We start from the raw sequence: 24,948 nt of genomic DNA on the forward strand, positions 1-24,948 counted from the left end.
AGAATAACTGTGTACAAAATTTCATTGCAATCGGTTCAGTAGTTTTGGCGTGAAAGCGAGACAGACAGACAGACAGACAGACAGACAGACAGACAGACAGAGATACTTTCGCATTTATAATATTAGTATAGATTGTCTTGCGAGCTGGTTGGGCTCCTACTTTATTTTGTCCCAGGGTTCTCGGTTACCCAGCTCGTAGCTACGCCACATACACACAATGGCTATCGACCTCGCCACTACCTGCGGAAATACTAGCACAGATTACTAAATTGATAGCACTTTGAAGAATAAAAACACAAAGGTGGCAGCCCTAAAAATTGACAATAATTGAGACATTATATCGCCAGGATGTGTGTCGTTACTCGTTAGCCAGGAATAAGGTCAGAGGGGATATTGGACTATTAATACACTGACTACTCTCAATCTATTTTGAGATTCTTAAGATTCGTTGCCAAGATAGGTAAAGGAACCCCCAAAGGTTAGAGTATTGTTTGATAATAGATTCTGACTGAGATTCTTATCTTGATTTAAGTTTGGTATTTGTTTGCACTATAATTTCAAAATCTTTAACTCGGTTAAAGTAAAGAAAAACAAAAACTACATTTTGCTCACTCAGATTAAACCAGAGTTAGGTATAGCACGTTAACCAGTAACCATCTTAATCAACTATGGTTTACCGTTTAACATATCCAGCAATATGTATGTCTTCAAGTGGGATTTCATTTCACGTGTGCAATGCTTCATTTACGAGTAGAAATAATAATTTCATTCACGTCAATTAGCAGGTTGTGTCAGCCCTGTGAGAGATATCAGGGTTGTCAAAACCCTAAATCTCTCTCAGAGTTCGTGACAACCCTGAGATCTCGTTCAGAATGTTAACTTAACGTTAAGAGCGTGTTAATTTATTTGAAACCGAATTAATGTTTGATAGACTGCCAACGACCCCGATCGCTGATTTAATTACCATGTTGCACCTTAACAGGACACATAATATGGCTTTCCTTAGCCGTATTAGGCATTTCCGTATACAAGCAAAAGTGTCATTTGCGATAAGGCTCTCTCTCTTCGCTCCGTTGGAAATTGGAATCACTGCACAGAATAAGATCTTCCCGCTGTCTGTCCCTATGTATGCTTAATCTTTGAATGGATTTTGATGCGGTTTTCTTTAAGAGCGGCCTACACACCATTCATACATTTCAGAATCGTGCCCCCGGGCATTGTGCTTTTCGCTGCAGCTAATAGTAAACAATATCGCGTAACAACGGTTCCCGCATTATAGCACGAAAGTAAAGGTCGCAAGTCCCAAAAATGTTTTTGATGATTACTTAAAAATTAAATACAATACTAATGATTACTTAAAAATTAAATACAAAACCTTTAGCCATTAGTTTATAAAGTGTGTGATTGTAGTAGTGCAAGTAATTTAATGATAGTAACTCAATAAGTGTAACAGATATTTGTTGAATAAGCCAGAAAGATTCATAATTTCGAAAAATAAAACTATCGAGTATCGACTATCGAGTCAAAATAAGTGAATCGTGTTTTCCGTTAGGCAAATCCATACTAATATCCATACTAATATTATATATGCGAAAGTATCTCTGTCTGTCTGTCTGTCTGTCTGTCTCGCTTTCACGCCAAAACTACTGAACCGATTGCAATGAAATTTTGTACACAGTTATTCTAGAGTCTGAGAAAGGACATAGGTTACATTTTGATGTGGGAAAATATCTTATTTCCATGAAAATATCGATGAAAATGAATTCGCATTGCGCGTGGCCAGCGCTCATCCGTTCTGCACACAATAAGTATTTCATTTTTTTTATATTAAACTTTATATTTTATGCCAAATTTTAAAGCTTATTTAGCCCCCCAATTACACAACTTTACCCATAAACTATTTATCATTGATAGGTTTAAGGTTACGTCACTGCACAGATAAAGTACTGAGTTATTTAATAACGTAGAATAGATATAACAATCGAAAAAAATCTAAACTTGAACATAAAATGATACCACCTCTTATAGAAAGACTTTTGAGTAAGCGTCAGCGCGATGTAGGAGACGCACGGCGCCATCTATTATGAATTTTTGGAACTAACTTAATTTGAACAAATTTACGTATTTTCACCCCCTTACAACCCTTTTTCCAGTAAAAAAGTAGCCTATGTCCTCTCTCAGGCTTTAGACTATCTGTATACAAAATTTCATTAACTACAATCGGTTCGATAGTTTTGGCGTTTGGCGTGAAAGCGAGACAGACAGACAGACAGACAGAGATACTTTCGCATTTATAATATTAGTATAGATTATGTGCACATTGCACAGCTGTATTTTGATTAAGGGCCGCGCTACACCGGAATGGCAGCGGCAAGGCGATCACTTTCAGCGCTGCCATTCCGGTGTAGCGCGGCCCTAAGAGGGGTACCACTTACCAGGGTTTTAAAAAGTTTTTAAATTTGACACAAATTTAGTTGACACCGCGCGCTATAAACTAAAGTCCACGCCGACGAAGTCGCGGGCAACAGCTAGTGATTAAATAAATTTCAATTTCAAAATTCAATCGGCTAAACACTAATTAGAAAACACAGCATTTTACAGCCCGCTCAATGTTTATAAAAAATTATGTATTGAATACCTGATACATGACTTGTATAATGCTTAAGTTAAACATTGTATAACATGGTAGTTTTGCGAAACCTAGTGAGATATAGATAAAAAGCCAAACGTTTTCATTTTCCGTGCGTACATTCTACGCAGAATCTAATTTATGCAAAACACTCGAAAATATTGACACGAACCAACAATGACAAACCATTTAACTGGTAACGCACACAAAAATAATTCAACCAAATTATTGGATCACGATTTTGACTTCTCGGAAAACTTTACAGCCTTGGAGATAAAGATCGCACCCGAAAATATTGAAGTAGCTGCGAATAACACGTGTAATGAGTCGTGATTTTTTAGGGTTTCGTAGCCAACAAGGAACCCTTATAGTTTCGGTCTGTCCGTCCGTCCGTCTGTCTGTCCGCGGTTTTGCTCAGATTATAAGGCCTACAGAGCTGTAATTCGGCATGAATGCACATCTTATTGATGTGCATTCATGCCGAACTCTTAAAAAAATGTTTAGGGTAATACCTCCCCTACAATGCGGGGGTGATATTTTTTTTCGCGGACATCCTACCGTGTGGGATGTCATTGGATAGGTTTTTTAAAAATATTACTAGTATGCAAATCTCTTTTTCCGATTTAGGGATCGATTTTTGAAATATGAAGTTTTAAAGTGTAAAAAATCGTTAGAGTTCAGTGTACCTCCCTTCTACCAACTAAGCCAGTTTTAACGTTTACTTCTGGAAATGTGAAAAAATTCACAGGAGTAGGAATAGGAATTGTGCTGAATTTAAAAGGAAAACTATCACAGCTAAGAAGAATTCATTTAAAGTTGAGTAAAAAAAATGTATTCGTATTTCGTACAAAGGAACTTTTCGTTCAAAATTCTTTGAACGTAACAGAGATGATGTTGTTAGTAGTGTAAAACACGTTATAAATGTGCATTCATTGACCATACAAAACTTATCAAAAACTAGCGGTAATACGGAACCCTATATTCGTCCGTCCGCAAGTCCGCAATTAATAGGGTCTCAAATAAAAGCGTATTACGTGCATATTAAAAATACTAGCTGTTGCCCGCGACTTCGTCCGCGTGGACTTCAGTTTATAGCGCGCGATGTCAACAAAATTGGTGTCAAAAGCTATTTTAAAAAATACCCTGGTACCCCTTATATCAAAACAGCTGTGCAGTGTGTACATAATATTTCATTTTTTTTAAATTAAACTTTATATATTATGCCAAATTTTAAAGCTTATTTAGCCCCCCAATTACACAACTTTACCCATAAACTATTTATCATTGATAGGTTTAAGGTTACGTCACCCTATGTAATATAATGTAAAATATATAAGGCTTATTAAATAACGCAAAGAAATAACAATCGAAAAAAACCGAAACTTAAGTGTATGATGATACCACCTCTTATAGAAAGATGTTGGGCAAGCGTTAGCGCGATGTAAAAGACGCACGGCGCCATCTAGTATGAATTTTTGGAACTAACTTAATTTAAACAAATTTTCGTATTTTCACCCCCTTACAACCCTTTTTTCCAGTAAAAAAGTAGCCTATGTCCTTTCTCAGGCTTTAGACTATCTGTATACAAAATTTCATTACAATCGGTTCGGTAGTTTTGGCGTGAAAGCGAGACAGACAGACAGACAGACAGACAGACAGAGATACTTTCGCATTTATAATATTAGTATAGATTAGTATAGAACGTGTATAACGTGGGAGAGCCATGCTTCGGCACGAACGGGCCGGCTCGACCGGAGAAATACCACGTTCTCACAGAAAACCGGCGTGAAACAGCGCTTGCGCTGTGTTTCGCCGAGTGAGTGAGTTTACCGGAGGCCCAATCCCCTACCCTATTTCCTTCCCTACCCTCCCATATTCCCTTCCCTTCCCATCCCTACCCTCCCCTATTACCTTATTTCCTCTTAAAAGGCCGGCAACGCACCTGCAGCTCTTCTGGTGCTGCGAGTGTCCATGGGCGACGGAAGTTGCTTTCCATCAGGTGACCCGTTTGCTCGTTTGCCCCCTTATTTCATATTAAAAAAAATAACAATCGAAAGAATCGAAAACCCATGTTTAACATGGTACAATCTCTTATAGAAATACGCATGAGCAAGCAATAGCGCGATCTAGGGGACTCTTGGCGCCATCTATTTTGAGTTTTTGGAACTAACTTAATTTGACCAAATTTACGCATTTTCACCCCCTTACAACCCCCTTTTCCACTTAAAAAGTAGCCTATGTCCTTTCTCAGGCTTTAGACTATCTGTGTACAAAATTTCATTACAATCGGTTCAGTAGTTTTGGCGTGAAAGCGAGACAGACAGACAGACAGACAGAGATACTTTCGCATTTATAATATTAGTATAGATAATATTCTAACGTATTAAAAACTATAAACAAAAACATACTAACTAATAAGTATGATTAGTTCTATGTTACAATAAAGTAAAAAATAAAACGCCATCTGTTGAATCGTATTAGAAATAAAATGTTCATTCCATCGATATATTTCTGGATTTTTTATAATATTATACATAAAATATGTTTAAGATTTTTGAAATTTTATTTTAATACACATCCAAGACCCAGGAACATTGAAAACTTTTTGTTCCGCCTGCGGGACTCGAACCCAGGACCCCCGGGATGAGCGCTGGCCACGCGCAATGCGAATTCATTTTCATCGAAATTTTCATGGAAATAAGATATTTTCCCACATCAAAATGTAGTCTATGTCCTTTCTCAGACTCTAGAATAACTGTATACAAAATTTCATTGCAATCGGTTCAGTAGTTTTGGCGTGAAAAAATATATTTAAGTAAAAAATAAAACACCATCTGTTGAATCGTATTAGAACTAAAATAAAATAAAACGCCATCTGTTGAATCGTATTAGAACTAAATTGCAACGATATATTTCTGGATTTTTTATAATATTATACATAAAATATATTTAAGATTTTTGAAATATTATTTTAATACACATCCAAGACCCAGGAACGTTGAAAACTTGTTCCGCCTGCGGGACTCGAACCCAGGACCCCCGGGATGAGCGCTGGCCTGCGCAATGCGAATAAATTTTCATCGATATTTTCATGGAAATAAGATATTTTCCCACATCAAAATGTAGCCTATGTCCTTTCTCAGACTCTAGAATAACTGTGTACAAAATTTCATTGCAATCGGTTCAGTAGTTTTGGCGTGAAAGCAAGACAGACAGACAGACAGACAGACAGAGATACTTTCGCATTTATAATATTAGTTTTTGGCGTGAAAGTGAGACAGACAGACTGACAGACAGACAGAGATACTTTCGCATTTATAATATTAGTATGGATTAGTATAGAAGTATAGATACATAAAATATATTTAAGTAAAAAATAAAACGCCATCTGTTGAATCGTATTAGAACTAAAATAAAATAAAACGCCATCTGTTGAATCGTATTAGAACTAAATTGCATCGATATATTTCTGGATTTTTTATAATATTATACATAAAATATATTTAAGATTTTTGAAATATTATTTTAATACACATCCAAGACCCAGGAACATTGAAAACTTGTTCCGCCTGCGGGACTCGAACCCAGGACCCCCGGGATGAGCGCTGGCCTGCGCAATGCGAATAAATTTTCATCGATATTTTCATGGAAATAAGATATTTTCCCACATCAAAATGTAGCCTATGTCCTTTCTCAGACTCTAGAATAACTGTGTACAAAATTTCATTGCAATCGGTTCAGTAGTTTTGGCGTGAAAGCAAGACAGACAGACAGACAGACAGACAGACAGACAGACAGACAGAGATACTTTCGCATTTATAATATTAGTATGGATAATATAAGTATCGGGGTTTTTTAATTTATATTATAGTTATTCTCTACAAAAAAGTTCGCTTTGCTTTATGAGGAGGGGATATTTGTTGATATTTTTTTACCTCTGTGGTACAATATTATTTAACCCATCAATTCCCAAGCGGCAGCCGGCTGCCGCATAACAATTGAAAGTCTATTGTGTCTGCTATACTCACGAATCACGAAGGAGGTGCTACCAGAATTTAAAAAGAATTAACATCTCCAATTCGTAAATACTTTTGTAGCAGCACCTACGTTCGTGCGCCGATTGAAACAAAGAAAACAACGCGCTCTGAAAAGAACGCACGCCGTCTTTGTATACGTTCGTTATAGAAGATGAAACACAGAAGAAAATCGTTCTGCAAAGAACGTACGTTCGCAATGACGAGAGAAACAGCTGTCCGTGTAATAATACCGGACATGAACCGGCCTTGAAAAAGGCATTTTTCTAATAAGAATTCTTCGCAACAACACTACGCGTCTTCACATCGAGGTTACGTCGAGCGAGGGATCTTCGCAGCGTGGCTACGGTCTTCATGGCGTTTGCAGAGCTTCCATCTTCACAAAATGGCGGCACTACAATTATTACCGGCACGGCGGCGACCGGCAGCGAGACGTCGTCTGTATGGAATGCGCGCGCGGACTGAATTCGCGGGCCGCGAGAGCCCATATTTATACTCGGGCGATGCCAGCGCCGCGCGCCGCGGCGCGGCCAGTTTCTCGCGCGGCAATCATAATTACCTTGTAAATATTTCTTATTCAATTTTTTTCCCTTTCTAATTTTTGTAAATGTTTTTATCCCTTTCTGTACATCTCTTTCTAATTGTAATAGCCAATCACAATCAATCTTTTAACCTTTGTACATTTTGTAATAATAATAATTAACTCATTTTTTTGTATATAAGCAGCGCATTTTTGTAAATAAATCACTTCAGTTCACCACAGTAAATCGAGTTTTACTCTTTACTCCTCCGACCTCTAGTGAACTCTTAGAGAGACCAACCGGTCCTCTAAACTGGTGACCCCGTGAACAACAAGCAACCTCTGCAAGAAGAAACTCTGCCCGAAGAACAAGAGGAATCTCTGCCCGGGAAACTCTCCGCAACAAAACGCTGCACGACGAAACGCTGCTCGGACGAAACGCTGCACAACGAATCGCTGCCCTAAATCCCACTGAAAAAATGGAACCCAGAGGCGAATCCCTGCCCGAAACCTCGGCACTCACCAGCAACACGGCGACGTCACTCTCTCCACTCTCCATGAGAATTCCACCGTTCTGGAGAGACAAACCCAGGCTCTGGTTCGTCACCTTCGAGGCAGCCACCAGCAGCCTACAGAAAAACCAAAGCCAGCTCTCCCAGATGGTCATCGCTCGTCTGGAAAAAGAAGACATCGAACAAATCGCCGACCTACTGTACAACCCGCCAGAGACAAACAAATACCAAGCCCTCAAAGACCGGCTCATCTCCGCATATGAAGAATCTGACAGCCGGCAATTCCAAACGCTGCTGTCAGACATGGAATTGGGAGACCAGAAACCATCACAATTACTCAGACGTATGCGAAACCTGGCTCACAACAAGGTCCCCGATTCCACCCTACAGCTCATGTGGGCCAATCTCCTCCCGACAAATATTCGCTCCGTCCTGGCCGTCAGTGAAACTTTCCAGTCGAAGACCACACTCGACGAACAAGCTGCGCTAGCCGACAAGATCATCGAGCAGTCAACTGTAAATAATGTAAATAGCATCTCATCTCATCGTGTAAATAGCTCCGCATCAACTTCATCAAACGTCGAGTGCCTCCTAATCGAAGAAATCCGCAAACTCTCCCTAGAGGTCGCTGAACTAAAAAAACAACAGTTCAATAACAATTATAGAAGAGAAAAATACTATCGACGCTCAAGGTCAAGACATCGATCGACATCAAGATTCCGGCAACGATCGACATCGCGTCCACATTCTTCATCACCATCGCCTTTCTGCTACTACCACAGCAAGTTCGGGAAAGAAGCACGAAAATGTACACAACCATGTACATACAACACATCGGAAAACTAGACAGAACGTTGGCAGCGGCGGAATCCGGCGTTCACAATAAACAATACCGCCTATTCGTCACGGACAAGTCCACGAATCTCACTTTTTTGGTAGACACGGGTGCAAACATATCCGTCATACCAAAAAAGAAAGGCCTTCATCTCCAGCCGCTACCTTTTCAACTCTACGCCGCCAACAATACCGTCATCCCGACATACGGCGAGAAGACATTAGAACTCAACATCGGACTTCGCCGACCGTACAAATGGAAGTTCATCGTCGCCGCAGTCTCGAAGCCAATCCTCGGTGCCGACTTCCTGCAACACCACGAACTCATAGTCGACTTGAAAAATAGAAGACTCATCGACGGGAGAACCAGTCTACATATTAACGCTCCCGGACGCTACACGGACGTACCTACTACCTACTGTCCGTAGTGTCGACAGCACGCAGGCGTACCACGACATACTAGAAGACTTCCCCGGCATCACGAGATTGACAGCGATGAATATTACACCGAAACACAGCGTCGAACACTTCATCGAGACGTCTGGGCCACCGCTACATTGTCGCGCCCGACCGCTACAGCCACATCGCTACAATCAAGTCAAGAAAGAATTCGAAAATATGATGCAACAAGGTCTCTGTCGTCCCAGCAAGAGCGCCTGGTCTTCTCCACTTCACGTCGTACCGAAGAAAAACGGCGACATAAGGGTATGCGGCGACTACCGACGACTCAACGCAGTAACAAAGCCCGACCGCTACCCTATTCCCCGACTACGAGACTTCACCTTTCAACTCGCCGGAAAAACTATTTTCTCGACGATCGACTTAAACCGAGCCTACCAGCAATTACCAGTCCATGAAGAGGATATAGAGAAGACAGCAATCATCACACCATTCGGTTTATTCGAATTTCCGAGAATGTGTCCCGGCCTAAGAAACGCAGGCCAGACATTTCAACGTTTTATACACGAAATACTGCAAGGCTACGACTTCGTCTTCTCGTTCATCGACGACTTGTTGATCGCATCCAGCAACGAAGAAGAACATCGCCAACACCTGCGGTGTGTTCTTCAACGTCTAGAAGAAAACGGAATCACGATAAACCCAGCCAAATGTGTACTCGGAAAACAAGAAGTAAAATTCCTCGGCTTCACCGTAAACAGCGACGGTATCAAGCCGCCACAAGATAAACTACAAGCCATCGAAGATTTTCCGTTACCGAAGAACATAGAAGAATTACGACGTTTTCTCGGTATGCTAAACTTCTACCGAGACAGCATCCCGAACGCCGCTACAATCCAAGCCCCGCTACACGCATACCTACATAATGCAAAAAAGCGAGACAAGACACCGATCGAGTGGAACGAGACATCAAAAGAAGCATTCACGGCTTGCAAAAATAGCATCAAAAACGCTGTTTTGCTTGCCCACCCGAATCACAAAGCACCGATCGCTATTTTCTCCGACGCCTCGGACACCGCAGCGGGAGCTGTAATACAACAATTCAACAATAACAAATGGCAACCACTCGGCTACTTCTCGAAGAAATTTACTACAGCGCAAACTAAGTACAGCACCTACGATCGCGAACTTCAAGCTATCTACATGTCAGTAAAATACTTCAGAAAAATTTTCGAGGGCCGAGAACTCATTATATTCACCGACCACAAGCCATTGACATTCGCCCTACAGAAGAAAACATCGACATCGGAAACTCCGAGAAGAACTCGACAACTACTTTTTATCTCCGAATTCACGCACGACATTCGTCATATCAGCGGAAAAGACAACATAGTCGCCGATACATTCAGCCGCATCGAAACAATCAACACGCCGTCAGCTGTAAATTATGAAGAGTTATCTCGCGCGCAAGAGCGAGATAGCACGCTACCTACACTCTACAGTCAAGAAAACTTAAGTTTCAAAACAACTACGCTACCTAACTCCGATATCAAGATTGTATGCGAAACTTCAACAAAATACGTCCGGCCGTACATTCCGCAAGACTTTCGACGCGCCGTGTTCGACTCCATTCATAACATAAGTCATCCTGGAACAAAAGCATCAAGAAAACTCATCGCGCAAAAATTCTTCTGGCCGTCAATGAACTCCGACATTAGCGAGTGGACGAAAACCTGCATACAATGTCAGCGAAGCAAAATACAACGACATACATCGAGCGCCGTGTCGACATTCCCACAAGTCGATCGCTTTCAACATACACACACCGACATCATCGGTCCGCTGCCTACAACAGCGAGTGGTCATAGATACCTACTTACTATGATCGATCGCTCGACCAAATGGCCAGAAGCTGTACCACTCACCGACATCACCGCCGAAACCGTCGCAAGAGTATTTTACGAGCAATGGATAACGAGATTCGGGTGTCCGACTACAATAACAACCGATCAAGGACGCCAGTTCGAGAGTCAGCTGTTCGTCAACCTAACTCGATGTATGGGAATAGAAAAAACCCGTACAACGCCGTATCACCCGCAATCTAACGGCATGATCGAACGCTGGCATCGAAGTCTCAAGAATTCACTGAAAACAAGACTCATCAACAGTAATACATCGTGGATCGACGAGCTACCTACAGTTTTACTCGGACTACGCGCCGCCATACGAGAGGACACCGGAGTCAGCGCCGCCGAATTAACCTACGGCCGTAACCTACGTTTACCGGCCGACTTCTTCGAAACAACATCATCATCGAGCCTAGATCATACCTACATCGAGCAACTACGAAAAAATATCAACTCTCTCAAGCCGAAAAACAATGTACAGCGCCACGGTAATCAACGCAACATCTTCATACATCGTGATCTACTTACGTGCGAATACGTATTTTTACGTAATGACGCCGTAAGGAAACCACTTCAAACACCGTACGACGGGCCGTACAAAGTTCTCCGACGAGAAGAAAAATACTTCGTAATACAACTACCCGATCGCACAGCAACAGTATCCATCGATCGTTTGAAGCCCGCCTACATACTGAGTGAAGATTACCTCGGCGAGTCAACGAGCAATGTACAACAGTCACCGGTAATTCTCAACTTACCTAATACCAATTTACCTGTTACCTTACCTTCACATACCAATAATTTACCTCAAAATACCTCATTACCCTTACCCGTTACCTCATTACCTTTACCTGTTACCTCACAACCATTACCAAGTGCAACACCGATCAAGCAGAAGTTACCAGCAAGTCCAGCACAGAAGACAACAAGAACAGGCCGTGTCGTCAGACTGCCGGTACGCTTCGCTTGAGGGGGAGCACTGTAGCAGCACCTACGTTCGTGCGCCGATTGAAACAAAGAAAACAACGCGCTCTGAAAAGAACGCACGCCGTCTTTGTATACGTTCGTTATAGAAGATGAAACACAGAAGAAAATCGTTCTGCAAAGAACGTACGTTCGCAATGACGAGAGAAACAGCTGTCCGTGTAATAATACCGGACATGAACCGGCCTTGAAAAAGGCATTTTTCTAATAAGAATTCTTCGCAACAACACTACGCGTCTTCACATCGAGGTTACGTCGAGCGAGGGATCTTCGCAGCGTGGCTACGGTCTTCATGGCGTTTGCAGAGCTTCCATCTTCACAAAATGGCGGCACTACAATTATTACCGGCACGGCGGCGACCGGCAGCGAGACGTCGTCTGTATGGAATGCGCGCGCGGACTGAATTCGCGGGCCGCGAGAGCCCATATTTATACTCGGGCGATGCCAGCGCCGCGCGCCGCGGCGCGGCCAGTTTCTCGCGCGGCAATCATAATTACCTTGTAAATATTTCTTATTCAATTTTTTTCCCTTTCTAATTTTTGTAAATGTTTTTATCCCTTTCTGTACATCTCTTTCTAATTGTAATAGCCAATCACAATCAATCTTTTAACCTTTGTACATTTTGTAATAATAATAATTAACTCATTTTTTTGTATATAAGCAGCGCATTTTTGTAAATAAATCACTTCAGTTCACCACAGTAAATCGAGTTTTACTCTTTACTCCTCCGACCTCTAGTGAACTCTTAGAGAGACCAACCGGTCCTCTAAACTTTTATTATTCTAGAATCTTTATTCTAGACTCTACTCCCTCATCACACGTCTTGTATGATGTATAACGATGTGCATTACCGTCACCGCTCATCTCGTTAATGGGTGTCAGGTATGACATAACAAAGGACTCATTGTAATAGATTGATGCCATCTAGTTTAGCATTGAGTGGGTGGATAACGGTGGTGATAAAAAATAACACGGATATAAACCATAACGGATAAAAACGCCCTTTTATAAAGGCTTTAAAGATTTTGTAATACTAGATGATGCCCGCAACTCCGCTTAACGTCAAAATTCGTATATCGCGAACCGTAAATTTTTCCGGGATAAAAAATATCATATGTCCTTTCCCGGGACTCAAAGTATCAACATACCAAATTTCAGCAAAATCGGTTCAGCGGTTTGGGCGGGAATGGGCGTCAAACAAACTGACTTTATAAATAAATATTAGTAGGATTATGTTCATCATAGGATGATGTGTATCAGGGTATATAGGTACTACGATTCACTTTTTCTAATGGTACATGACTAAAACAATTAGGTAAATACTTACCTTAATCAGGTAACTTTTTATACTTAATATTGCTATAGTTTCTCCATAGTGACTACTGATTACCATTATAGTGTCTTAATAACATTATGTTATCGCTAAGACTATAAGCGCATTCGAATTTGCAAAGTCAATGTTAAGCGAATTTTATTTGTAAAAATCCATTATCGGTAGCATGTCAAGCCAAGTTCAATAATATTATAGATCATATTATGAGATAGTACTTTGTCAAGCGATTTTTTCTGGCCAATTACAATAATTATTATGAGAATAGAGTGTTGATTAGTCGTATTTGTTTGCAGGAAGCAGAAGAATGGGCTCGCAGACAGAGCAGTCGGGGCGGTCAGATGGTCAATCCCTCATTCGAACCCGACGACTTCCTCCCACAGAGGTAAGTACCGTACATTTTTATATTAGTCGCCTTCAATTATACCATGGTGTCCCGAAACCGGTGTGCGATACTTTAAATATGTCATGATGTATGGCATATTTTAATCGACAAATTAGCTTTTAAATTTTGTCTCTCTCTCACGGTTATAAAATGGCAGCCATTTTAGTTTTTCCCGGGCTTTCACACTAATCTATGCAATACTTCTCATGTAAATATCCTATGAAGATAAGGCTTAGTGCTTACAAAGACAATAATATTATGTTATGAATTTCGTGGAATGAAACATAGAAAAATCGGCCAAGTGCATGTCGAGCCACGCGCAATATAGGGTTCCGTTATCCGTAGTACCGCTAATTTTTTTAAATTTTTGTATGGTCAATAAATGTACATTTATAACGTGTTTTATTAACTAAAAATATATTCGGCGAAGTATAAAGGAACTTTTCGTTCAAATTCCTTTGACCGTAACTGAGATGATGTTGTTAGTAGTGTAAAACACGTTATAAATGTCCTGTCATTGACTACGGAACCTTAATAATTATTGCGCGTGGACCGACACGCACTTGGCCGGTTTTTTTTTATTTAAAAAGAAAGAAGAGGTTTTCATCTCCACTAAATTCCTTTACTTCTATCCTTTAAGTCATATAGGTAGCTTTGAAGTTATAAAGATTTTCTCATGAAGTAGGTATTGTTCAGACTAAGTAGTATGAGAGCCAGAGATTTTTTTTCAAAAGTTAGGAAAAAAACCAATTTTGTTAATAAAAAAATATGCCATACAATATAACATCAAAGGATCGGACACCGCGGTGCTGGGACACATTGTATATTTGTGATAACTATAGGTAATAATTATTATTGTTAAAAATAATAATATAGTCAGGCACGTTTTTTGTGTTAAAGAAAGCAGGTCCCTGTAGCCCTACTGACGACTCTGCGACCCATAAGGATCTATTGTGACTCCTTCGCACTAGATTATCATCCCCAACTTAATACTGCTCATAAATTGAACGATATGGTTGGGGTTGGTGCCCCGAATTTCCCCTGTGGATGAGTATTGGTGGCGACCAAGTTGCCTGTTCCTTCTCTGTAGTAGAGCAGGACAGTCGAGGAGAAGGTGAATAGGTGTCTCATCCTCCTCCTCACATTGTCTGCAAGTCGTTATGCTGTACAAATGCCCATTATGTTTAAGTGTTTGTTAAGCTTGCAGTGCCCAGTTAGGCTTCTGGTAAGGATTCTTTATTGGTTCCTACCCAAGGTGAGCACTAATTCTGATAGTTTCTTGTTGAAGCCAGGAATTAGTGCCTTCGCCAGGCACTTCCAATATGCTTATTTGCAATACAAGTCAGTAGGTACGAGTCAGAGAGAAAAATTTTCCACAAGGAAAACTGAAGCAACTTGATAAATGATATACTTTACCATGACGATTGATGAATGATGATATTCTTATCTCAAGGAAATTTCACAACGCAATTTCAGCCACTAAATAAAATATATAGTACGGTTGCAGAATAGAGAGAAAGAGTCCTTTGCCACTTGGCTCTTGATAGACAATATATTGTACTTAGCGATAAGTCAACGGACGGGATCTATCTGGCGACGAGTCTTGAAAAGTAGAGAGGATATTTATCATTCTACAACATGTAACAAAACTAAGTGATAATACTTTAGGGTGTGTACTGTGTATATGTCCCATGTACAGAGTTCACTGTAAAAGTAAGTGGAACCTTTATTTATTATTTTGTATGGGTAACCTCCTGACGCTGGGCGCTTGCCAATTCAAAGCATAAAAAAAATTGCTTCTTCAGCGCTGCCACTTTCATAGTGAACTCTATACAAGGTACACTTATAACCATCTTATAACACACCCTAAACTCTTAAGTATGTACCCTGTATATTATCTAGAATAGACATTAGTTACTACACAGATCTTAAAGGAAACTTTTTCTCTTTCAGTTTATCACCAGTCAAAGATGACAAGAAAGGACGGAAGGACAAGGGCATTTTCCTAGTGAATATGAAAGAGAAGAACATAGAAGAAGTAGAAGAATATGAACCCTACGACAACAGAGTAGTCGATCATCCTACGACGTAAGTGTTCTTTTTGATCTCTCTTCAATTAATAAGGCCGAAAAGTTAAGTCTTTGACCATACATAGGATAGTAGAATAACGTTGAAAATTTTCCTTATAAAATATAATAGGTAGGTAGGTACTAGGCACAGGTACTAGGTGTCTACAGCTATACTGGGAGCTAGAATTCAGTCATACCTATGGGTTACTTAAATTACGTTACCACCTGCGTGACAACTTCTCTTTAGGATGAGATTTGCTTGTTTCTATTGATTAGTTTTTGAGAAATATTTTGCAGAATAACATTTCTACCTGTGAGTTGTGACTAATACTTTTATTTACCCAACAAACACGTAAAATCATGGAAAATCGCAAGAATTTGAAATATTTCCGCTATCTGAAGATTATTTACTGGGTAATTGTTTTAGGTCAATAGATTGAGTGCGGATTTCTACAAGTGCTTTTAGAATTCCTATCTGCTGATATCTTTTTGATTCCGTCTAACAATATGACGTATTTGCTTTTTACGAGGTCAAGACTATTATTTTAACGAGAAAGAACCTCCTATTATATTGTATACATATCAAGCTACAGAAAATACTCTGCCGCTTAGAGCAGATTTCACACCTACTACCGACTAAGTTGATAGTCGATCCGGCAAACGTACTTAATTAAAATGGGACCAAATTGGAGTGAACCTAATACAAGAAAACAAAAATTTCGAAAATCGGTTCACAAACGGCGGAGCAATCGTTGAACATACAAAAATAAAAATAAAATATATCCACAGCCGAACATAATATTATAACCTCCTCGTTTTTTGGAAGTCGGTTAAAAATCGCTTAACAGCACCTTAAAAGCGCCCGTACACTGCACACACACTGAGAGAATGCAGAAGTTACAATCATTTTCTATCTAAATATATTAAGGCGTCATAGAGTCCTTTGAAACTAATCAAGAAACATGTAGGTAGCACCTTTATATAACTGTCATTATAACGCATCATTCCTTCACAGGAACACCGAAACGCTGCTCCATCTTCTCAAGGGCAGTCTGGGAACAGGTATCCTGGCTATGCCTCACGCTTTCAAGAACTCTGGCTATGTAGTCGGGTCTATAGGCACGGTGGTCATCGGCGTTCTGTGCACGTATTGTATACATGTGCTGATCGACTCGTGCTATGTGCTGTGCAAACGGCGGAGACTGCCATCACTGACATACACTGCTGCCGCCGAAGCTGCCTTGAACGAAGGACCGGATGTATTCAAGAAGTGTGCGCCGTATGCAGCGTAAGTATTTATCTTATATCTCTAAACGAGCAATTCTTGTATATCTTATATCTTTAAACGAGCAATTCTTGTATAAATATATATACTTACTATATAGGCTCCAACGATTTTCATGAAATTTAGTATATAGGGGGTTTCGGGGGCGATAAATCGATCTAGGTAGAAATCATTGTTAGAAAATGTCATTTTATTCGTGTTTCATCGAATACCGAGCTATTATATATAGATTAAGCTAAGATCAGTGACGGATTAAGACTACTTGATGCCCAAAACAATCCATGCCTGCCCCCCCCCCCCTTCTTTGTGCAATTGGGTACATCTTAAAAAAATCCTCCATCTACGTTTAGCTACGTTTATCCTATCACAATACCATCTACTGGTGAGATTTTTTTCACGAAAAATTTTCTATTTTTACAGGCATATAGTGAACATTTTCCTTCTGGTGTACCAGATTGGAACATGCTGTGTATACGTCGTGTTCGTCGCTGAGAACATCCAGTATGTGCTGAAACAACAGTTCGAAATAGACTTCAACATAACCTATATCATGTTATGCATACTCCTACCGCTGATTTTCATAAACTGGGTGCGGGATTTGAAGTATTTGGCGCCTTTTTCGGCCATCGCCAACGCTGTGACTATCGTCAGTTTCGGCATCATCCTGTACTACATATTCAGAGAAATACCGTCAATGGAAGGAAGGGTTCCTGCGGGCAGGATCACGGATTTCCCTCTCTTCTTCGGTACAGTGCTGTTCGCGTTAGAGGCTATAGGAGTTGTAAGTATTTCCTACAATATTATCAATTGCTTAAGAGGAAAACAAAATGTTTTTTCCTCTATTGAGAAAACGACAGTAATTACCCAGTACCCACCCAATTAATGATTCGTTATTATTTTTATGTGAATGTGTTAATATTATGTAAGTAGTATCTATGTAAATACAAAATGTCTCATTTCTCCCCCGTTTCAGATTCTTCCTCTGGAGAATGAAATGAAGACACCTCGGGATTTCGTTGGCAAATTCGGTGTCCTCAACCGGGCTATGATAAGCATCATCATACTGTATGTGGGCATGGGACTGTTCGGCTACCTGCGATACGGCGTCGAAGCTAAAGGTTCCATCACGCTTAACCTGCCGTCTGATACTGAAGTGTAAGTTTTTTATTAAATTAGCACACTGACAAGTCTAATAGATGCCTAATTATTCTTGGAAGGTACGCTCACAACGTGAATCGTGAGATCATTTAGGTACTAAAGCATACTGGTCCTTTCCTGCTAAAGATTAAGATTCATTGGAATATAACTTTGAAACAAGTACTGCCCAAAGTGGTAGACATAGTTTGCAATTGCAACCAACTACCATCATCCGCAACATCAAAGTAGTTATAAGAAACTGGGCTTTAAATTCCTCGACTATTATTTTGTTCCATAATCAAATCCCACAGCGAAATACAACGTTTCTTAGTAAAAATAATAGAAATATTTAATCCGATCGGCGATCACGATACCTATTTAGTAGGACATTGTACCTAACGCTTAATTTACTTATTCATTTCTCACGATAGCTTCATATTTCAGGCTAGCCAGCGTCGTGCAATGTTTGCTGGCGTTTGCGATTTTTGTAACCCACGGCCTGGCGTGCTATGTGGCTATCGACATCCTATGGAACGAGTACATCGGCCAGAGACTGCTCAACAGCAACCATAGGCTGCTGTGGGAGTACGTGTTGAGGACTACCATCGTGCTTATTACATGTAAGTTTAATTATCGTTAGCCTGGCCATTTACAAAGGGGATTTTTTACGGAGAGATAAGGTGAGAAGGTGGTAAAGGTTCGCGGATGTAATAGCTCCCGTGGCTCGGTCAATGGTGGTTTCGGGGTATCGCCAAGTTTTTAGTGGGTAGTTTGTAGAGTGGGTATCTCGAGACTGCGTGCTGCGACTACCATCTTCAGACGTTGTGAGTCCTACATGCCCACGGTAGGTAGCACCGCGCCCGCGGTCCGCATCCCGCGGGATGCGGACCGCGGGCGCGGACGTTCAATTAGTTGTTCGCTGACAGTATTTATGAACAGACGTGGTTTACAATGTGGTCCGACATGGGTCCGACACAATATATTCTTTTTCTTCATACCTTTAAAATTACTTTTAATAGAAATGTTTTAAAAAATGTAATGTGCGGCAAGCACAAAAAAATAGCGGCAGCAATTTCCACAGTCTCGAGAGTCTTTACTCTTTAGTTCAAATGTTAGAACGAGCGTGTACAGGCATGCTTTCGACGAGATTCGAGACCCGTTTCGGCCGAGAGTCTTGGCAAGAGGCTCCCGTCGAGTGTGTACAGGCGGCATTAGAGTCTAACGTGTCAAACTGCTGTCATATGTCACGATATAGCTGTCATATGTCACGATAGTATGCCTATTTGATACCTATCGTAAGGCTACATAGCGGCATCTGGTGGCAAATAGAATATCCAACACCCGCAGCCCGTGACCTATGATACCCAACACCCATGTAGTGTACACACAGTACTGAAACTCCTTAAATAATGGTTATGTCACGTCTACTCTGTACACTACTATTGAAAGAAACCGATGAAAGTTAATCCTTGGTTTATAATATTGTTCGTTCTTCGTTTTACTAGTTTGTATCCAACGTATCACGTATGTCATACACTTTCTGGATATTAATACTTATTCTTTCTTTTCAGTTGCATTGGCTGTCGCGGTGCCACTACTGGACTTGTTCATTTCGTTGTTCGGAGCGCTCTGCCTGTCCGCTCTAGGGCTCGCCTTCCCAGCTATCATACAAACTTGCACTTACTGGTACTACGTCTCCGACTCCGAGAGACTGCGGATGATCATCAAAAACGCCATAGTCGTCGTCTTCGGAGTCCTAGGTCTAATCGTCGGTACCTGGACCTCGCTCCAAGGCATCATACAAAAGCTGGAGGAAGGAGACGACGGGAACTCCACAATACCTTTCACAAACTCGACGCTAGAAAATTAGACTTTTTTTTACATAATTTTGAGTGCCATTTTATTTAGTGAACCGTCCGTGGCATATTTTAAGTACAGCTATGGAGTTTAGGTATTATTAAGGATAAGTGTAATTATTGTGTATGATAGTTATGAGTTCGGACTTTAGATTATGCGAATACTGACAAATTGATTCAATGTATATATTTTTGGAATGTGTAACATTTGTCTGTAAATAACAAATATCAGATTATTTTTCTATACTCGCTCTAGGCTGGTCTGTAAGACTAGTGGCCGAATCTACATTCATACAAAATATTTTTAGTTTAGAAATAGCGATACTTAAGTATTATGGTTTAATAATAGGATTATTTATTTTATAATAGGGCCAATTCTGAATCGTCAAAAAACTATCACTGAAGTATTTTTAATTGTAATTCGTATTTAAAGCTACTTTGACTATTAGAAGTAATTTTAACTGCTTGGCATTATTTAGATGACTTACTACTACTACTGATCTTTGGAGTTGAATTAAGCAGTTTTTTACCAAATTGGATTACATTCGAAATGTATTATTTTTCGCACTGTAGAACAGTCGACAGTGAAATATTAGAGTATTAATAAAAGATTTATGTATACGGTAATCCTAGTTTGCTTTCATAATAATTAACAAGTAAAGAGAAAAAACTAACGTGATTATACGGGCCATAGTTACTAAGATTAAGTTTGTGGTAAGAACGGGAGTGGTGGCTTTTTAATATCTTTGCATATTTCTTTGCAACACTTATTTTCAAATATTATGCAGCTTTCGGATCGTGCAAACATTATTATAATTTATTTTTACTGCACAATGCTTCATCACTTCCTTTTGGGTACCTGTTGTCGCATAGATATAAAAATCTGTTACTAAAGATTTACAGATCCTGCTCTGTTCTTGAACGGCGATCGTTTTCGATTTTACCCTACCGAATAAAAACATAAGACTAGCTGTGCAGACAGCAGTATACTCAAGAAAATCTTACTTTTTGACTATTTTTATAATAAAACACTAACCATCAACACAGCATGCATGCATATGGGGACAGTGTATAAAATAGTACCTAGTTGAAATTGTAGTCATAGAGCATCGATTCTGCTATTTAAATCGAACATCAATACAGCTTCCATCCAGCAGGTCAAATAGAGTATAATTCATATACGTTAAACGTCGAAAAACGAGTTTTGACTCATCAGTAGCCATCTACCATGAGTTTAAAGCTATAGTATTTATCGATACTCGATACCGACTACGTAAATATTTAGTATGGCGATTTTAGTTCCGCAAGTAACCGCTAGAGGCGCTGTAGAATTGGCCATATTAAAAATTGACGTAGTCGGTATCGAGTATCGAAAAAAACAATAGGTTTAAACTCATGGTAGAGCTACAGAGCGCACTTTACATTTTGAAATTTCACGAGAATACTATTTTGTATTTTTCTTATACCGATACTGCATTAAAACCATATCGAAGCTGTATTAATGGATTGAAAAGCAGTCTTGAGGTGCAGGTGACAAACCTTATAGTGAGATATGATAGTCGCAATGGATGAAATTATATTTAAGTAGCTTGGAATGGTCATACAATTTCTAGCTCTAATTTTAGTGTACCGCCTAAAAATATGCAGTTTTATGAAAATATGCAGTTTTGTAAAAACTGAACTGTTCTAGAGCTAGCATTTCCAAAACATATAGATATTTATTTACATAGTAGCTAATTGAGTATTAAATACGTTTTGTGATGGAGGATGTTGTTGTGACTAGAATAAGTCAAAAAACGTTCAAATGTTTAACTGTCCGATATCCTATTTATTGTTATTGTTATATTTATGCCAATACTGACTTTGTCCATGTTAATTATACTGAGAACAGCTGGTCTGGAAGTGAAACGATTATATCAAATTGATTTAAAGCCAACTAAATTTCGCTGGCTTTTGGCAATAGCCTATAAACTAATTGTCGACCACCATTAGTATTTTGGTTTGAACACTTAAATAACATTTAGCATCGTTTAATCGAAAATACGTGGAGACCTCAACTTTTGTTATTTTCAACATAATATATAGTAAAGTATGTGTTGGCGTTTGTACGTCCCTTTATTTCCAGGTCAGCTCTTTATATATTTACCAATCCGAACATTTACGAATTATCTGTGATGATGTTAGTTATAACTTACGGTAAGTTAAGTAAGATGCAATAACGCGACATGGTACAATTCAAATAAAATATCATAATAATTATATCTAATTTATCCAACAGGTTACAAGCAATCATTATCATTTATATTTAGTATTTACGTTTTATTTACGTGTTAATATTTCAATTTTATTATTTTTATATTGCATCCCTATTACAATCAAATCTAAGTATATAAATTATGAATGATGTAAGATTATTTTAATATATTGACCATATTATAATATGTCGCATTCTTGCATTTTAGTAATAATTTTGAATGTTTTTAATGTCAGTGATATTGTGCTCAGAGTTATTTTGGTGTTGATGTTGAATAAATTCTAAGAAGTATATTTTGTTTTTTTATTGTGTCTTGAAAAAATATAAATCACACACAACTAGTGGTTCGGCAAAAAGGGCACATAAGTCACGGAGACCGACTCAGTATTGGTTGATAGCCAACAGACGGGGACACGTAATTAGTAATTTTGAAAATTGGTTCATAAATGGCGGAGTAATCGTTGAACATACAAAAATAAAAATATACACAGCCGAACGTATAACCTCCTCCTTTTTGGAAGTCGGTTAAAATACGGGAGCGTGTGTGGACGCATGCATTCGCTCATGAACGCTTTCATATTTACCTACATAGCAAAAAGTACTTCAACAATAATAGAACGATAAATATGAGATGTAGGCGAAAACCGTGATTCGTCGCTTCGACTCTGCCCCAGTATGCATTGAGCCTAAAAGTTTTGCACGGCCTGTACTTACACCCCATAATTTGAAAATTCAATCAACTTTTTAAAAAACAACCTTTATTAAATAGCTCAAAGTCACAAAGAATGCATGGGTTGGAATCTTACAATAGTTAATAAATATAATTATTATTTTACATCAATTATTACCTTAATATTATATTAATAAAAACCTTTACGGATCCGTAGAAGACGTAATAAATTAAAGGTTTCCCATTGTCTTGAATTTTTTTTGGCACAATTTAATTTGTCATAATTTTATTCCTCCAAATAATAAAGTTAAGTGCCCAAATGGCAACTCCTAAATGGGGAGGCTTACGCCAAAAGAAGAAGAAGAAATAATATTATGTTTTCGACTTTCGTACACAATCATCTAAAGTCAGGACAATAGGTGGCACCAGCGGTCATTGTGTTTTCTAGTCTAGGGGCTATGTGATAAATACTTGCAATGCATTCTGTTAACTTAAAAATAAAATTGAATTATTGTAAACAAATAAACTATTGTAGTTACATCGGAAAACATTTTGATACCTCTTCGTATGATAATTCCCAACTATTAATATTTAATGACTTTGAAGTGATATAATTCATACTCTGTAGTCTGTCTACGTCGTGGATGCAAAATACGATATTATCGTCCTTAGACTAGAAACATCTGTCACTTCATTGTCAATCGCGGTTTGTATGGAAAACGACGAAATATGACAAGTTTTTTGACAGGGAATCAATGACCGCTATAGACCAATGAATAAGGAAACAGATGGAGGCGACATAACTACAAAAAAGTGTGGCCGGCGCCATATTGCCAAGAACTAAACATGGCGGTCTATAGTGATGGGACACTCGGTTGATATATTTTTTTTTCACACCACGTCAGTCTGGCTCCGTGCTAAATACCTGAAGGACTTGTGTTACGGGTACCAGACAACGGAAATATATTTAATACTTTTATACTATACATATATTTAAGATTTTTATTATATAATACACATATTTAATACACATCCATGACCCAGGAACTTTGAAAACATTTTTTGTTCCGTCGGCGGGATTCGAACCTGCGACCCCCGGCTTGAGCTACCGACAGCCCACCCACTGTAGTCTGTTTACATCGCATCACTGAGCCACAGAGGTCGTCGAATAATAATAATAAATATTTGTCGAGGACATCGATAAACTAACATGTTATAAGTGAGCGTCCTGTTATATTATATATTATATTGATATCAAAAATGTTTTTTTTTTATATTATATAAAAAAAATATCATTATATGTAGTATGTATTATAGTACATACTACATAGAGACAAAATAGGCAAATATGTTTTTTTTTTATATAGGAGCCTCCTTAATTTTAATAAAACTATTTAATTTATTTTAAGTTTATTAATTATTATTTAAGTTGCCATTATTGATATCGGGCAAAAATTACCAAAAAATCGGACAAATACTAGTTGTACTCGCGCACGAAGTGTTTACAGTTTATTTTAATTTTACCATCAATTATTATTATTAAAGTATGTATACAACTGAGTGTTTCGTGAATATTTCAAGTGCCTATTTTTTTCGCGATATATCGAGACCGATTTTGATATTTTTTCAAATATCGATGTATCGATATATCGATATTTTCTTTCAATTTCGACATCCCTATAATACGACACTTTGACAGTTTATGTACCTCGGAGAGCCGGAACATAAAATGGCGGACCGGCCACAGTATTTTGATTTGGTAGATACCATTATGCCGAGTCCACTTATAAAAGTCAATGCTATAGACAGAATTCCGAGATTTGAGAATAGTGACATTGTATGCCAAGAAAGTTTATGACAAATTAAATTATTATGAAGTACATTCTTCCTTTAGCAAAGACTCGAGTCTTCACCGAGTCTAAAAGTCAAAAACAAAATTTCATCAAAACATACAGTGAAATTGAACTTAATTTATTAAAAAGAGCATCCTAAAAAAACTAAGAAAAACAATATTTTTAACTTATACAATTATAATATTTAAAATAAGTAAAGAAAGTAATAAATGATCATAAAATTATGTACCATCGAAGAAATTGATTTATAGGCAGTTGGCGTTGTCCGGTCTGATTTTGTCAATTTAGTA

The 24,948-nt window shown here is 38.8% G+C and overlaps 1 protein-coding gene across 1 annotated transcript in view; it reads left to right on the forward strand.

Moving 5' to 3' along the window:
* The window catches only part of LOC121739432 (proton-coupled amino acid transporter-like protein CG1139), a 70,372-nt gene extending 49,691 nt beyond the window's left edge, over window positions 1-20,681 (forward strand). Inside the window, exons 2-8 of the mRNA XM_042131912.1 lie at window positions 13,446-13,534; window positions 15,488-15,622; window positions 16,619-16,891; window positions 17,309-17,669; window positions 17,862-18,043; window positions 18,470-18,645; window positions 19,597-20,681. Of these exons, the coding sequence (XP_041987846.1) occupies window positions 13,446-13,534; window positions 15,488-15,622; window positions 16,619-16,891; window positions 17,309-17,669; window positions 17,862-18,043; window positions 18,470-18,645; window positions 19,597-19,895 (1,515 nt within the window). The 3' untranslated portion in view covers window positions 19,896-20,681. The remainder of the gene's footprint in view (window positions 1-13,445; window positions 13,535-15,487; window positions 15,623-16,618; window positions 16,892-17,308; window positions 17,670-17,861; window positions 18,044-18,469; window positions 18,646-19,596) is intronic.
* The last annotated feature ends 4,267 nt before the right edge of the window (window positions 20,682-24,948 follow it).

Source organism: Aricia agestis, chromosome Z (assembly GCF_905147365.1).
Source record: "Aricia agestis chromosome Z, ilAriAges1.1, whole genome shotgun sequence".
NCBI classification, from domain to species: domain Eukaryota; kingdom Metazoa; phylum Arthropoda; class Insecta; order Lepidoptera; family Lycaenidae; genus Aricia; species Aricia agestis.